This window comes from Streptopelia decaocto, assembly GCF_964273445.1.
Source record: "Streptopelia decaocto genome assembly, chromosome: 7".
Classification (NCBI taxonomy): Eukaryota; Metazoa; Chordata; class Aves; order Columbiformes; family Columbidae; genus Streptopelia; species Streptopelia decaocto.
Genome location: NC_138661.1, coordinates 67452021 through 67467274, shown reverse-complemented (window position 1 = coordinate 67467274; position 15254 = coordinate 67452021). Strand labels below are relative to the sequence as shown.

The 15254-nt window shown below is 55.1% G+C and overlaps 1 protein-coding gene across 1 annotated transcript in view; it reads right to left on the bottom strand.

The window, feature by feature from the left end:
• The window catches only part of MYRF (myelin regulatory factor), a 50788-nt gene that overhangs the window by 24581 nt on the left and 10953 nt on the right, over positions 1–15254 (bottom strand). The window contains exons 2-3 of the mRNA XM_082059407.1: positions 2358–2445; positions 1233–1544 (exon numbers count right to left, since the gene is read on the bottom strand). Of these exons, the coding sequence (XP_081915533.1) occupies positions 1233–1544; positions 2358–2445 (400 nt within the window). The remainder of the gene's footprint in view (positions 1–1232; positions 1545–2357; positions 2446–15254) is intronic.

Genomic DNA, 15254 nt, shown 5'->3' with positions numbered 1-15254 from the left:
AGGTTTTGCAGAATTCACATCAGGAGGTCCTGCAGCTACGCCCAGCACAAGGGAAGGGTTTGTTGGTATCCAACACATGAGATATTGCTCCTCCAGGAAAATCCTGGTACAATGGGGAAGAATAGTTCTGGGATGCTGGAGAAAAGCTGCCATCAAAGCTGACGCAGTTCATCTACATCCAAACCGAGGTCTCCACCTCCAACAGCAAACAATGATCCTTCCTCGTGACCCCTCTCACCCTGGAGAACGTCAGGACACGACAACCCATCACGTCATGTTTTTGGCCATGGTTCCCCCTAAGCTTTCTGGGAACCCAGGAAGGGAAAACTCTCTGGTTTGGGAATAAAATAAGGGCAGATTTTGTTTCAGCTTGTCTCCTGCTGGAAGATCTTTCCAAGTTCATCCAAAGTCACCTCAATGGGGCTGGTTCAGCGTTTTGCAAGTTCCCACATCAGGGAATCTCCAGGCCATACTTGCTGACAACACTAGAGGGCACAAGGACAAGGGAAAAAAGCCAGACAGGGGCTTGTAGATGTCCAGGGGCCATCCTGGCCCCTCACATCCACGCTCTTCCATGGAAGAAGGGGCCCAGCTCCTCCTGGTACAAACTATTGCGGATGCCTCATGACTTTGTGCACTTTGATTTTCATCTGTCCAGCTTCAGATCATCTTCTTCCCACTCCCCTGTGATGGGGGGACAGCAGCAAGGACCAGACCCTGCTCAGACGCCACCTCTTTCTTCTCTTGAGTGGAATATCTACAACACCAGGCCAACGGAATTACATCTCATTTAATTAATTGTCTTCTCCTGGGATAGCTATGGGCACATCCCAGAGACTGAATTTTGTCTTGTTCCAATTTATTCTTTGTCTCTTCCTTCTTAAAAAAAACCCCTACAATGCTACAATATTCTCCCATCATGCATTTGTAGAGGTGCAGCATCCCGGTCACCCAGAGCTAATGGCTCCACCACCACCAGCAGATGTGGGGGATGTTACTGAGCCTCTCAAACTCAACACAGACAAGATCCAAACCAAGCAATCTTTTGGGAAACTTCAGCACCTACACTTGTAAAAAACCATCCCTCTGTGAAGCAAGAGCTTAATGCAGATGGACGCTGCCAGCAGCAGAGATACCATGGGACAAACCACACCAGCCCTCTAGGTGCCACCAGCCTGGAGAAGGACTTGTCCCACCATTTGCCCTCGTTCTACCACCCCAACCCCACTTACCCAGGTGCGTAGGAGGCCTTGGGCTCTGATTTGATTGCAGGGACCACGTTGTTTAGGCAGTGGCCACCAAGGTAGCCCTTGGGCACCACCATGCCATTGTTGTTGTTGCAGTTGAGGTGGGCACCGTAGGTGGGTCCACAAGGGTTGGCCAAATGAGGCCCATGCCGGACCGGGAGCTGGTTGCCCGGGGGCGGAAGGTGGAGGGAACCGCTGGGAGAGGGGTTGGTCACATTGGAGATGGAGCTGGCGAGAGGTGCGGTGATGGGGGTCGAGCTGGAGGGCTGGGGGTGCGCGGGGATGTCAGGGAAACAGCTGTGAGAGAGAAGGGGACAACCTCAGCAGAGGGACAACCTCAGCAGAGGGACAACCTCGGCAGAGGGACAACCTCGGCAGAGGGACAGCGAGACGGTACGTTCTGCCCACCCTTCCCAGCCGTGCAGCAACAGGGATGGAGTCACCCAGGTGCTCTGGGACACCCAGAAAATAGAAAACCAAGCAGCACCATGGTGGCACCAGCAGGAGCGTACAGGTCCCACCAGGGTGGGTGGCACTGATGCAACCCCAAGGGTTTAAAATCCACTGTAAAGCCCAGGAGTGCCCAGGACACCAACCCCAAGCTCGTGAGGACACCAGGATCTGCTCGCCGTGCTCCAGTTGACACACCAGCACAGGGAGGTCACTTTGTCACGTCAGCCCCAAAGGTCCTGCTCCCACCCTGTGTCCCCCACCACCGGGGCTGCTCCCCTGGCTTTGCCGACACCGGTGCACACAGGGAGACCTTCCCTTCTCCACGCTCGGGTTGTGCTGGGATTTAATCTTTCACACCGAGCTCCCAGTGCTGGCTTTATTGTTGCTCGAATGAAGGAAAGTCTTTTGTGGTGTCCTCAGAGTGGGGAAAGAGGGGACATGAGAGACCAGGGAAAGTCAAAGGCAAGGAGCCAGGAAGCAGAACTGGAAACGAGTAAGTAAGAGAGCAAAGAGCAATAAAGCAGGACTCCAGGAGGGACGGAGGCACAGTGATTTCCAAACAATTCCTCAAATTGCAGGGCTGGAAACTGCTCAGTATCACCGCACAGAAAACAACAGCAAATGCTGTTCCTGCTGCAGAGCAAGGGGGGCACTTACATATCTGGCGAGTCCTCCTTGCTGATGTACTCTTCCAGGATGCTGGTGTCGATGTTCGATGGTTCCAGAGCTCCATTAATGTCGTGGCCTGCGAGGGGAGAGCAGGTGGAAGCGTGAGCCGTGAGGAGGACACGAAAGGTCTTTGCTTTGCAGGTCAGAAACACAACCGGACCTCTGCAGAGTCAAAAACTGATCTGAGAAGATCTGCAGATCCTTCAGTTTAAGGACCATCATCTGTCCATGGGTACGTCCAGGGTGGAGTCACCATCCCTGGCGGGTTGGACAGACGGAGATGACGTTCTCAGGACATGGGGCAGTGCCGGGGGTGGGTTATGGTTGGATTTGATGATCTCCAGGGGCTTTTCCAACCCAAATGATTCAATGATTCTATCCACATCTCAGTGTAAAAGCAGACAGATGGGGCGTGTGGACAAGCCATGGTGGTGACACCACCCTGGAAGCTGGACGTGCCAGTGGGGTTTCTCTACAGCCATTTTCAGGCCAGGCTCTGGCTCTGGGACATGGGGCCTGCTCAAGACCAGGCTCAGCACACGTGGGAGAAGGGAGAACATGGGGTTGGGCCTGAGCTCTGCAAGACACAGCTCCACACAGCACCAGAGCCAGGTCTTGCCCAACCAACCCCAACAACTTGGCGCTGACGGGGCCGGCAAGAGCTTTGCCAGAGGAACCACAAGAGCCGCCGGCCTCGCCGGGGAGGTTTGCAGCCCAGAGGAGAAGGAAAGATGGTTTCCATCTCTTCGGACCCGTCTCAGCTTTGCAGAACACACTGGAGTTTCTCTGCTGCTGCCACAAACAGCTCTGGATCAGCGCCCGACCCCGCAGGAGGCTTCTCCATCTCCTCTCCTCCATGGAGAAGCCATGGACGTCGCTCTCCTGTCTCCCGCACTGCTGCTCCTCCTCCCCTCTCCTGTTCTGGGGAAGCTGGGCTGGGTTTTGTTGACAGAAAGCGCTTTCTTTATCTGTCTCTCTCAAGTGGGAGTCTGCAGCCTTCTGGGGTCGGTGCCAGCCCTCGGTGCCAAAGACACTGCCAAGAAAAGTGGAAGAGAAAACCCAGCTCCCCCCCAGCTCCCCCAGCTCAGATAACGAAGCCTGCCCTTCCTGAAAGGGAAAAAAGCACCACGACAACGTGTCCCTTGTCCAGGAGAAGAGCCTGACCCCAGCTCCCCCCGCAGACCACGGCCCAGGGAAAGGTCAAGCACTGAACCGCAAAAAAACCCCAAACGGGGGATTTCAGCCCAGCCCGGGGCCGATTGCGGCTCTCCCCTCTGCAAATCCCTTTCATACCAAGGGAAGCAAATCGTCAGACATAAATCCAGACAGGAATTCTGCCAAACGGACGGGGGGGTGTGTGTGTATGTGTGCACAGGGGGGATCTCTCCCTTAGTAACGCTGGAGAAAGGGGAAAAAACCCGGGTAGCATTTCCCGTGCGAGATTCCTAACCCTTTGTGCACCACACAGAGCCCGGGGACCCGGGGACAAAGGCAAACCACGCGTTGTGGTGAGGAGAGGACAGGGCAGGTAGGGCCTGCGAGGTCCCCAGTTGTGCCAGCACCTTGCTTATAGAATCATTTTGGGTGGAAAAGACCATCAAGATCATCAAGTCCAACCATTAACCCAACTCTGGCACTAACCCATGTCCCTGAGAACATCACACATGCAGGTGCAGACCCCAGGTCAGCACAGGGGGACACCACTGGGACAGCCACATCTTCTCGTGAAGCTGCAGTGATGTGGTAGCGACCACGGCGTTGTCCAGCTTGGAGTTAGGGTTGACTAGAAGAGCTCCCATGGGTGCTGGTGTCCCTCGCTCATCCCCCTGCCATAGCCTGCTCCTGACACTTCACCATTGCTCTACAAGAAGCCACTCCTTGGCCACCGCCACCCTCAACATCAGCCAAAACCCTTCTGCTGGGGTGAGGACCCCTTGCTCTTGGCCAAAGAGTCCACACAATAAATCACACAACACCTTTGGCAAACACCCACCGCAAAAACGATCAGAAAACTCATCTTCATCCCAAGTTCCGGGGTTGGGACCCAGGTTCAAAGAAGAAAAAAAGAAAACAAAAAAAAAAGGCACTTTACCAATTTTGCTGCCTTTCCACAAACTACTGAGCCTGGCCATAAAAGGTCTCAAGATGTCTCTGGGGTCTCAAGATGTTGCACCCCACTGGGTTTCCCTCACAGCTCCAGTCTCCCGCAGCTTCTCCACGGCAGAAGAGGAGCCCAGGACCTATCCAGAAACGCCCTCAAATCCAGCGGTGTGCTGTCATTTCCTATTTCTTTGCTACCTCGTCTTAAAAGGCACCTTCAGGAGCCCTCGGCTGAGACCTGGGGGGAGATAAGCGCTGTGACGTGAGAGCCGCATCAGCTGCCGGGGGCTGAGATGCGATAACAGCTGCATGTGTGCCCGCTAAAAATCAAAACACTTTCCTCTGCCTGGGGACAGAGGCACCTGCAGCAGCTACAACAAACCGGGGTGTCAGGGCTGCATGAGGAACGTCCCACCGCCTGCAGCTCTTACCAAAAGCCAGCTTAGGTGATTAATTAAAAAGCTAATACTTCTCCATAGAGTCACGAGCTCCTAACGACACTAACAAGGTGCCCTCCCCCTCCAAAGGGGGATTAGGAGGGAGCAGGACGGCACCGAGGAGGGACCCTGGGGAGCTGGACACTCGTACAGCTCTGAATGAGATGGGTTCCCAGCGAAAGAGAAATGGAGGAGCTCGGGGAAGCTGCTGCTCTTTCACAGCTCCTTCAATTGGTGCTGCTGCAAAAAACCCCTAACTCACCAGGTCCCCGTGTCCCGTCCTCCTCTTGGCCCCCATGTCACCACCCACACCGTGCCACCCCTCCACCTGCTCCACGTTCCAAGCGCTCCCGCACAAAAGGCTCGAGGAGATCCCCCAAAAAGTGAACTTTGCCCGAAGAACGAGATGTTAAACCCTTGGCACCCTCCTCGTGAGCAGAGCTGGGTGAGCGGAGGCCCCCGTACGTGTGAGAATGTCAGGAATCCCAATGTTTGGACTGGTTTTCTCTGCCTTCCCCAAACCTCCCAACACCGTCGACATCCAAACGGGGATGTTTCCCGTGCCGCCGTCTCCTCCCTGCCCAGCTCCACCAGCCTGTCCCTCCTGGGGACATCCTAGGGACACCCTCTTGGCTGGGGAACCTGCTCCCCGTCCTGTTTTTAGGTGCTCTGGCACATCCCGCTGCCCAGAGATGGGCACGTGGCTCTCAAAGAGTTAACGGCATCCGGCCCCCGCGGGTCGTCATATTTACAGGTCTGAGAGATTAAACCCAGAATTTACCTCGAGTGATAGGCTGATAAGTTTATGGTATTTCTATTTATAACAGTCCCTCCCCCCCCAACTATTCTTGCTCTGTTGCTTGTCTTCTAATCACCCCTAATCCTGCCTGGGTCACCCGGGGGTGGGAGGAAGGGAGCGAGCTGGAGAACTTCATCCCGGGCTCTGCTAACGAGAACCAGATGTGGGAACCTGGAGATGACAATGAGGTCAACCATCTTCAGGGGCTGGGGAACATCAGCGAGGGGTGGGGGGACACCAGTGACCAGGAGGAGGAGAAGCAGCTGTGCCAAGCCTGGACCATCCCTGTGGCACTGAAGCCACATACCAAGGAGGTGAATCTTTTATCAGGGGGGTTTGCAGACCTGAATTACAAACGAAGCTCCATTAAGACAAAGGAAAAGCTGTAGACCCTGCCAAGCCTGCCTGCCACACGTCTGCATCCCAAAACAGGTATAAGAGATGTCTCCACCACGGGCTGCTCCGAAAGTCTGGTTGTTTCTCCAAAAAACGTGCCAGAAGTGCAGCAGATGTTTAGTGCTGTCCCACATTCACTTCAGACAGGACAAGGAGAGCTCCAGCAGCACTGCAGTGGCCAAATCTCCATCCCCGCTGCCAGCACAGCACGGATGGGGACAAGCATCTGCCATCCCAGGGATTTCGCAGAGTCACAGAATCATTTTGGGTGGAAAACCCCTTCAAGATCAGAGTCCAACCGTTCCCCCACCCCTGGCACTGCCCCATGTCCTGAGAACCTCATGTCCGTCTGTCCAACCCTCCAGTGACTCCAGCACTGCCCTGGGCAGCCTGTTCAATGCCCGACAGCCCTTTGGGAAGGAATTGGTCCCCAGACCCAACGTACACCGAGCTGCGGGCAGTGCTGGGAGCGCAGCGCAGCCAGGAGAGGGAGCAGCTGCGGGAAGGTGCCACCGGCCCTTTGCTGTGAAGTCCTTGACCTCCAGAAGGGCCGTGTCCATCGCTCTGCTGCCGGCAAACCTTGCCCTGGAGCCCGGTGCGAAGACAGGCGCTCGCTCGCGCCCCCGGCAGCTCCGGGAGCCGTCAGACACGGCACAACGGAGAGAAAAGGCTCGTGGATGCGGTGCTGGTGGCTGGAGCATCCCGGAGAGCACGCAGCTTTTGGGATGGTCCTTCAGCTCATCGCTGCAACCACCTGCCCCAGGATCTTCACTTGGCGCCCTCCTCACATGAAGCACATTAGGGCAGGGTGCTTATGGGGAAACTGAGGCACGGAGCACCCCCGTGACAAAACCACAGGTAATAACAAAATATCCCGAGGGTCCATGGACAGGAGACCCCAGAAGCTCCCGGGTGATGGTCCCACACGTCAGGGTGTGGCGTCCCCTCTCCCAGCAGCTCTTGAGGATGCGCTGGAGCGCGTTCTCGCGGCCGAGTGCGCGGGGTTGTGCAACCGCGCTGCCGCATCGGCACATTCCCCGGGGCCTGGTGCTGCTCAGCACCCTCTGCTGCGTCCTCCCCTGTTTATCCTCCTGGCCCGGCGGATTGGCTGCTGGCACGAGGAATCTGCGCCACGGCTCGCTAACCAAACACCGGCTAAGCCCCGGGAGCTGCGGGGTCAGCGCTCGGCTCCAGACCCGCTTCTCCAAGCAGGAGCTCTCCCAGAAAGCAGATAAATGCATTTTCATGGGTAAAAATCATTCACCACAGCTCCAGGAATCATGAGAAGGGGAGCAGGGACAGCACTGACTTCATCCTGTTCCCACCAGACAAGTCCCTCGTCCCTTGTTCCAGGTCTTGCAGCTGGTCCCCAGCTGTGAAAGAAGCTTCCCTAGAAGCTGATCCGCAAGGGACAAACCATCCCTTAACCTCAGAAGTGCTAATGGTTATTCTGGAAATAATCTCCCCCCAAAGGCCATAGGACAATTCCTTGCTACTTACAAACAACACCGGGAGCTGCAAATGAAAGGTGATGGAGCGGGACACGACAAGACCCCATTGCTACCCAGACCACGTTTGCCAGCCGGGGAGAGCCAGCTCCTTGCCTAAGGGACAGCGGGACAACGTCCCCATGGCTCCTGGGCTGCCCAGAGGGTACGAAGGGCTGGAAACCCTGGTGACCCCGCAGCCCCTGCCTCCCCCCAGATACCAGCGCAGCATTCCTCCTTAATTAACGCTCTTTATTACCTGACTGTAACGATAACCAGTCACTCCCGGCAGAAGTGGCTCCTGTAACCCGAGTGGGACGCCAAAGCCAGATCACTCCCCCGTCTCCCCCAAACTGCTTTTGGGACCACCCCTGAGCTCCACCGGCTGGTTACTCGCTCTGAAATGCCGTCGCGTCAGGACACCCTTCTCCTGCGCGCACGCAAACACGGCACGTTCCCCCTCTCGTCACCAAAGGCACGACTGTCCCAGCCAACACAGAGGTACAGCCACCGCCCCGCCTCCCATCCTGGGGACGTGCCCATGGCAGCCCATGGCCAAGGACAGTTGTGCCCCTCCAGAGCAATGGGGCAGCCCCTGCATCCCCTGTCCAGCACCTGCATCCCCTGTCCAGCACCTGCATCCCCTGTCCGGCTCCCGCATCCCCCATTCAGCTCCCGCATCCCCCGTTCAGCTCCCGCATCCCCCGTTCAGCTCCCACATCCCCCGTTCAGCTCCCACATCCCCCGTTCAGCTCCTGCATCCCTGTTCAGCTCACGCATTCCTGTTCAGCTCCCGCATCCCCCATTCAGCTCCCACATTCCTGTTCAGCTCCCGCATCCCCTGTTCATGCTGGAGCAGAAAAGCCAAGACCCAAAGTCACCCCAGAAACACGGTCAAGGCCAAGCTCTGGGAACCTGTGGCACAAGTTCCTGGGGAAAACACCAAACCCAGAGCTAAGGCGATGTGGGTTCATGAGAAGTTGGGCATTACCCAGAACATGTGGGCTCCAAAGAGCTTAATTTGCGTGTCATGTATTTGAAATAATGAACGAAGCAATTGAGATGGGCTTTGAACACAGGCACTCACACACATTCCCCGCAACACCTTCCCCAGGGCTGTACCCAGCCCGGCCGTACCTGTCCCCCCGTCCCTGGCAGCTCTCGGGGAGCTCCCAGATGACACCCCGGCTCCCACGTTCACCCCACCGCAAACCTCTCGCTGCCGAGAGGGGAAACCATCCCACGCCAGCTCAGGTGGGAGGCAGAGAACAGCGTGCATTGGGAATGGAGATACGGGATGGGTGGGATTCAGCCAGGACCCCACATTTACCATAGCGAGTAAAAAGCGTTACGGGATCTCCAGTGGCCAGGAAGACTCTGGAGCAACAACCTGAACAGTGAACCAGTGCCAGCAGTAAAACACTCAGAGTAATGAACTGCAGCAGTTCAACCAAACCATCACCAGAGTCCACAGCCCCGTCCCCAGCAGCATCTCCACGTCCCCTGGAAAGCTCCTGCTGCTCTCACACAGGCCCACAACTCCTGAACTAACACGCACAGAAGAATATGTCTGACAAAAGCACCTTTGGATAAGCTGGGATGCATCTGTAAACCATTCAACGTACCCACAGCAACCCTTGCTCCCATAGCTGGTGCATGGTGTTGCTACTCCTGACGTATGAGCAAGAAGGGGCTATGAGCCGGTGCATAGACCCCGTGTAGGTGTATATAGAGAGATAACGCCGTCTCTCCACCTCCCAGGAGGACGGGGCGTGTGGTGAAAGCCATCCCGAGAGGAAACCATCCCGTGGGCCATGGCAGGACATGGGCACGTCCCTCCGGCGGCCCCGCAGGACAAGGCGGGTGGATCCACGCAGAAGGGATGACTGAGCCCATCCTCCCTCCCACACCTTCCCAAACCCTCCTCTTGCTTCTCCCTCCTTCCTGCTCCCCTCATCCCTTCCCTCCCCGACACATTATCCCTCCGGACCCTCCTGGATCCCTTTCTCCTTTCGGCTCCTCCACCCGTGTCCTGGCCGCTCCTCCGCCCTTGCCAGCTGTGAACCTTGGTGTGGATGGAGCCATTGTCCTCCGGGCACGGGGGCCGAGGAGGAGGAGGGGAAGGTGTGAGAGGGGACACAGTGGAACGTTTGTGTGTGTCCCCGCAGCCTGTCAATGCCCCGCTTGTCCATTCATGCCCGAAAGATGGCCGGAACAGCAGCACCCACACAAGCGTCGCCATTTGGTGGGGCGCAAGGTTCGCCCCGTTTGTTTGGAGCCCGCAGAGGCCGAAGACGCCGCCGTTATCTCCCATCTCTCTGCTGAGGGTGTTGATGGGCTGGTAGAGGGGACAACAGGACCAGAGGAGGTCACTTCATCGGGTGACAGGGAGGTAGCGCTGCCTTGTGTGGCTCTGCCACCCTCACACCTCCATTCCCCATCCCGGGAGGAATACAGGAACGCGGAGAGAGTTTTCCGTGCAACCATCAGACCCCTTCTGCTGATGTTCGTACACGCTGGTGGCAGAACAAACCACGTCCCCAGCTCCTCTGGCCGTGCCCTCAATGGGATCCCAGCACAGCGGCCACCCCGCTCCACCTGGCTTTAGTTGAACTGGAGAGTACAAGAGAAGCCACAGGCCAACGCTTCTGCTCCCTGCAGCACCCTGACTTTACCCAGATTGCAAGTTTTGGGGAAGATCACACGAGCGATCTGTTTCTATAGGGTCACACCTATGCGCACAAGCTCACCGCTGTGGTGGTTAAAGCCCAGGTCATTCATCCCCAGCTCGCTCCTTGGGCTCTGTCCTGGGTAGCTGAGGCTTTTGTCGCTTCTATTTGGGGGACGATGCTGCAGCTCTTTTCCCTCTCAGGATAAACTCTCTGCAGTGTGATTTATCGCCAGGGTGCATCAGCAATATAAGGAAAAAACACTAATATTTATTACCAGCTACGTACTGGCATTGAGCAGAGACTATGATCCCGCTGCCCACAGCCTCGCTGTGCTTGGTGGAGACCAGAAGACGCACTAAACCCTTGGAGAGGCTGATGGCAGAGCAGTGTCACTCATGTCACAGGAAGCCCAGGGACACTGACCGCCCTGCAGGGCCACCAGGCACCTGGAACAGCTCTTGGGAAACCTGGAGATCCAGGAGGCCGCTTTCAGCCCGATTCTGACAACGTATGCACCACAAACACGGGGAACTGGGGACTTGGAGCTGCGCTGCTTCTCCTGGAAACCCCCGGCACGAAACAATCCCTCGGCAGGAGGATTAATAATCAAACAGCAAGAGAATACAAGCCCACAGGCAGCCAAGCATCGCCTGGAACACCACGTCCAGATCGGGCGTCTCGTTCCTCCCTTTAACCGGGAGGCAACAAGGTCTGTGCTGTCCGCTCTGGCCAAGCTCCAGAGCGGGGCGAGCGCGAGGGCAGAGTGATTTATCGCGATGGGACGCCTGCCCGGGATCGGGGAAGGGCCAGCGCTGCTTTTGTGCAACCAGCACCGCTGTTTCACAAGCAGGAGCGTCAGGCCGTCGGGCTCTACCTTCTCACACGTGCGACCACACGGCGCTTGTTTTTCAGCGCTACGTTTGCTCCAGAATGGACTCCTGCAAAAATCACGAGGGGCACCAAGAGCCGCTTCCATCGCTGGGTTTCCTCCGCCATCGTCTGCCTCTGCTGCACCTCCCGAGACCCAGTGTCACCTCCCGGGATCTGAGAGCAGAACAACATCACCAAGTGCAGTTGGCCAGCCAGGCACACAGCTACAGCACACACCATTTCTCTCCAATTTCATCCTTTTTAAGACAATGCCAAGCATTATATTCCCCAAACCACGCAGACCACAGGATTTTACTCAGGGTAAGCCCCCAAACCCAGAGTTCCTCTCTGCAGAGGACGCATCCTTTGCACAGATGCAATTCTGAGTTAGGCTTCAGCTGATTAATTGATCTCCCAAGGGAGGGGCCAGAATAATTCCCAGCCTTCAGTTCCTCATCTAAGTTTGCATGACATATCTCCACACCCTTACCCAGCCGGTAAAGAGCCCTCTGCTCCAAGAAACCTGCTTTTAACAAGGTGGTTTTGGACTAGCTCAGTCACCTTCTTCGCACTTTGCCTTTTCCTGAGTTAAGCTAAACTAAGCTTCTCTCACCACCCACAATAAACAGCAAGTAAAGACGCAATTAAAATAATTATTAAAAAAAAAAATCCTTAGGGATTACTACCATGCCGGCTATTTCCTATAAGCTTTCATACTGAAACTGACGTTTGCTTTTTTGAAATGTGTTGTTTGCATTTTCGCACTGTGAGCTGTCTCCTGCACAAGCACATAGTTCCCGCACCAGGGCTTTAGCAAACAGCCGGTAGACAACACAAATCGGATCCCGAACGTGCCACTTGGATCCCATCCACCCCGCTGGGTGTTCTGGGTCTCACTTCAAAGCAGCGGCACGAACCCCGGGGAAGGCGCCCGGCTCGAGGACGCTGCGTGGGGAGGAGAGGAGGAGGAGGAGGAGGGCACCGGGGCTCGGGGAGGAGGAAGGCACCGACCGCACACGTTCCCGCTGGCGGAACGGCTCCTCGGGCTCTCGACACGCAGAACAGAGTCATCTCCACGTATTAGACAGGCAGAGGCAAATCTAGGACTAAAATAAGGGCGAGGTGTGCCCAGTGTGAGATAAACCGCACGGTGGCACCGCCCGAGCTGCCAGCGCAGAAGCACGAGGGATGGATGACGATGGGTAAGATCTTCACAGCATCCCAGAATGTCAGGGGCTGGAAGGGACCTGGAAAGCTCATCCAGTGCAATCCCCCCATGGAGCAGGAACACCCAGATGAGGTTACACAGGAAGGTGTCCAGGCGGGTTGGAATGTCTGCAGAGAAGGAGACTCCACAACCCCCCTGGGCAGCCTGGACCAGGCTCTGCCACCCTCACCATGAAGAAGTTTCTTCTCAAATTTAAGTGGAACCTCCTGTGTTCCAGTTTGCACCCATTGCCCCTTGTCCTACCATTGGTTGTCACTGAGAAGAGCCTGGCTCCATCCTCCTGACACTCACCCTTTAGATATTTGTAAACAAATAAGATTTGCAAACAAAAACATCTTAATATCTTCTCACCAAGGGCTGAGCGCAGAAGAGACATGAGGAAGGTCATGGACCTGCGAGCTAAAGCCAGAGCCTTCTCCTGGGACCTGGCAGATCTCTGGCAGCCATAAAATGTCCTGAGTTGGAAGGGACCCACAAGGACCATCAAGTCCAACTCCTGTCCCCGCACAGGACAACCCCAAAACTCACACCATGTGTCTGAGGGTGTTGTCCAAACACTCCTTGAACAGTGTCAGGCTCCTCCCTGGGGACCCTGTTCCAGTGTCCAGCACCCTCTGGGTGAAGAACCTTCTGATGTCCAACCTGAGCCTCCCCGGCACATCCTCCTGAGATCACACGCTGCTGCTGCTGCTGTTTGAAGGCACCTGCTGGACAAAGCCATGTGTAGGTCCCGGGCGAAAAAATCTGTCCCGCTGCCAGCCTGGACTGCGACAAAGAGCCGAGTTGTGAGTGAGGAGGCGAGGAAATTACACAAATTGGATGAGTCATTAGATCAACAGACTAAAAGACCTCTTAGAGCCTTCTGTCCAGGCCAGCACAAGGTCATTCATCCCCAGCTCGCTCCTTGGGCTCTGTCTTGTGTGGCTGGGGCTTTTGTTGCTTCTATTTGGGGGACGATGCTGCAGCCCCACACTCCTCCAAGCCCGACCTAAATGCTCCCTTTCTTATCTCCGCTCACCGCCGGTGTCCCTGGTGATAACACAGCACCAGGATTTCCCAGATGGGCCATTCAGCATCTTCTAACCACAACCAGCTCCTCCAGCCCCGACCACCATCAGCCTGACATTACCTGTCCCCTGTGACTGTCCCCAAGCTATCACTTCCCATCGCCTTCCCAACATCTGGCTCGCTTCCCTTTGAATCTCTCTGTTTGGAATTATTTTCCTTCAGATGCACCTTCTTTTGCTTTCCCCAAAAACAAGGGCCATGGCTCCAGCTGGGCTGAACCCCAGCACTGCAGAAATGGAGCAGAAAATCCAGCCTTCCTGTAAAAATCCACTTTTTCATCTTTTTCACTCAACACTTGTGGTACCAGCAGCATCTTTAGATTGATAAATACAAGTGTTATTGAGGGGTCTCTGTAACAACACACCCCGAGCTCTGCTGGGCTGGACGTCAATCCAAATATCAGCCTTGAATTTCTCCCGTGGATTTTACTAAATGCCAAACAACATGGCAATTAGAAACTACACCTGTGTGGAACTGAGAGGGAAAACCTGGGAGAGACCAAACACCAGCAGAGCTGAAATCCAGCTGTTGGTGTCGAGACAGCAAAGAGCAGAGGGGTTTCCAGCACAGACCCTGGCCAAAGTCATTCAGCATCTCCCATTGCTGTTCTCCATTGGCAAAGCTTGAAGGGGGCACATGGATTGGTGGGATGGCAAATAAAGGAAAAAAAACACATTCATTCTTACAGAGCATCTTGAATCGCTTGGTAAGTGGCAGCGATCACTCTGCTGCCTCATGACAGAGCACAAGGGCATGGAAATATCCGAGAGACTTTGGAAAAGGTTGAAATAACACCGGTGGGGATGCATAAGAAGCTTTACAGAAGTTCCAACACAAGCCAAGGCAGCAGACGGCGTCTCCACAGCTACGAGAAGCTCAGGGAGGAAAAATCAAAGTTTCTCAGCACAGAAAAGCACTCACTGTTCAACTGCCCTTCAACTTCTCTGCATCATTATGGACAAAGGTTTCGGAGGTAACTCAGTGATTGGAGTTGACCTCTTGGGCTGTTCTCTGTAGGGTTGGAGTTCACCTCCTGGGTTATCCTCCATAGGGTTGGAGTTCACCTCCTGGGTTATCCTCCATAGGGTTGGAGTTCACCTCCTGGGTCATTCTCCATAGGGTTGGAGTTGACCTCTTGAGCTATTCTCCATAGGATTGGAATTGACCTCTTGGGCTGTTCTCCATAGGGTTGGAGTTGACCTCCTGGGTTATTCTCCATAGGGTTGGAGTTGACCTCTTGGGTTATTCTCCATAGGGTTGGAGTTGACCTCCTGGGTTATTCTCCATAGGGCTGGAGTTGATCTCCTGGGTTATTCTCCATAGGGTTGGAGTTGACCTCCTGGGTCACTCTCAGAAAAGAGCACACAGAACTGAAGATCTGCTAGAAGAACTAGATGATCTTTAAAGTACTTTCCAACCCAAACCATTCTATGATTCTATTAAGAAGCTGCCACGCACAACACCAGACTTTCTTTTTGAGAGACCTGTATTGAGACCAGCAAGTGAGACCATGTGCTGATCGACCTGTATGATGTGTTCTCATTGGAAATTCAGAAACAAAGGTTCTGTCAGTCTGCTCTAACTCTCTTTGACTTCTCCAGTCCCCCTGAGAAGTTCTCAGCCCATTCAGGTTCCTGGGGCTGAGCCGAGGACAAGGACTGACCAGTTCTCTCCCAGTTCAACAGGACACGTTCTTTCCTTTAAAAGCCCCAAACCTGGAGGTCTTTGCTTGGTTGAGGTTTTGTTGGTTGGGTTTTTTTTTACAAATGAAACACAAACACAAAACCACACGAAGCTCCACAGTTCTCCTGGCAAAGCTAGAATGTTA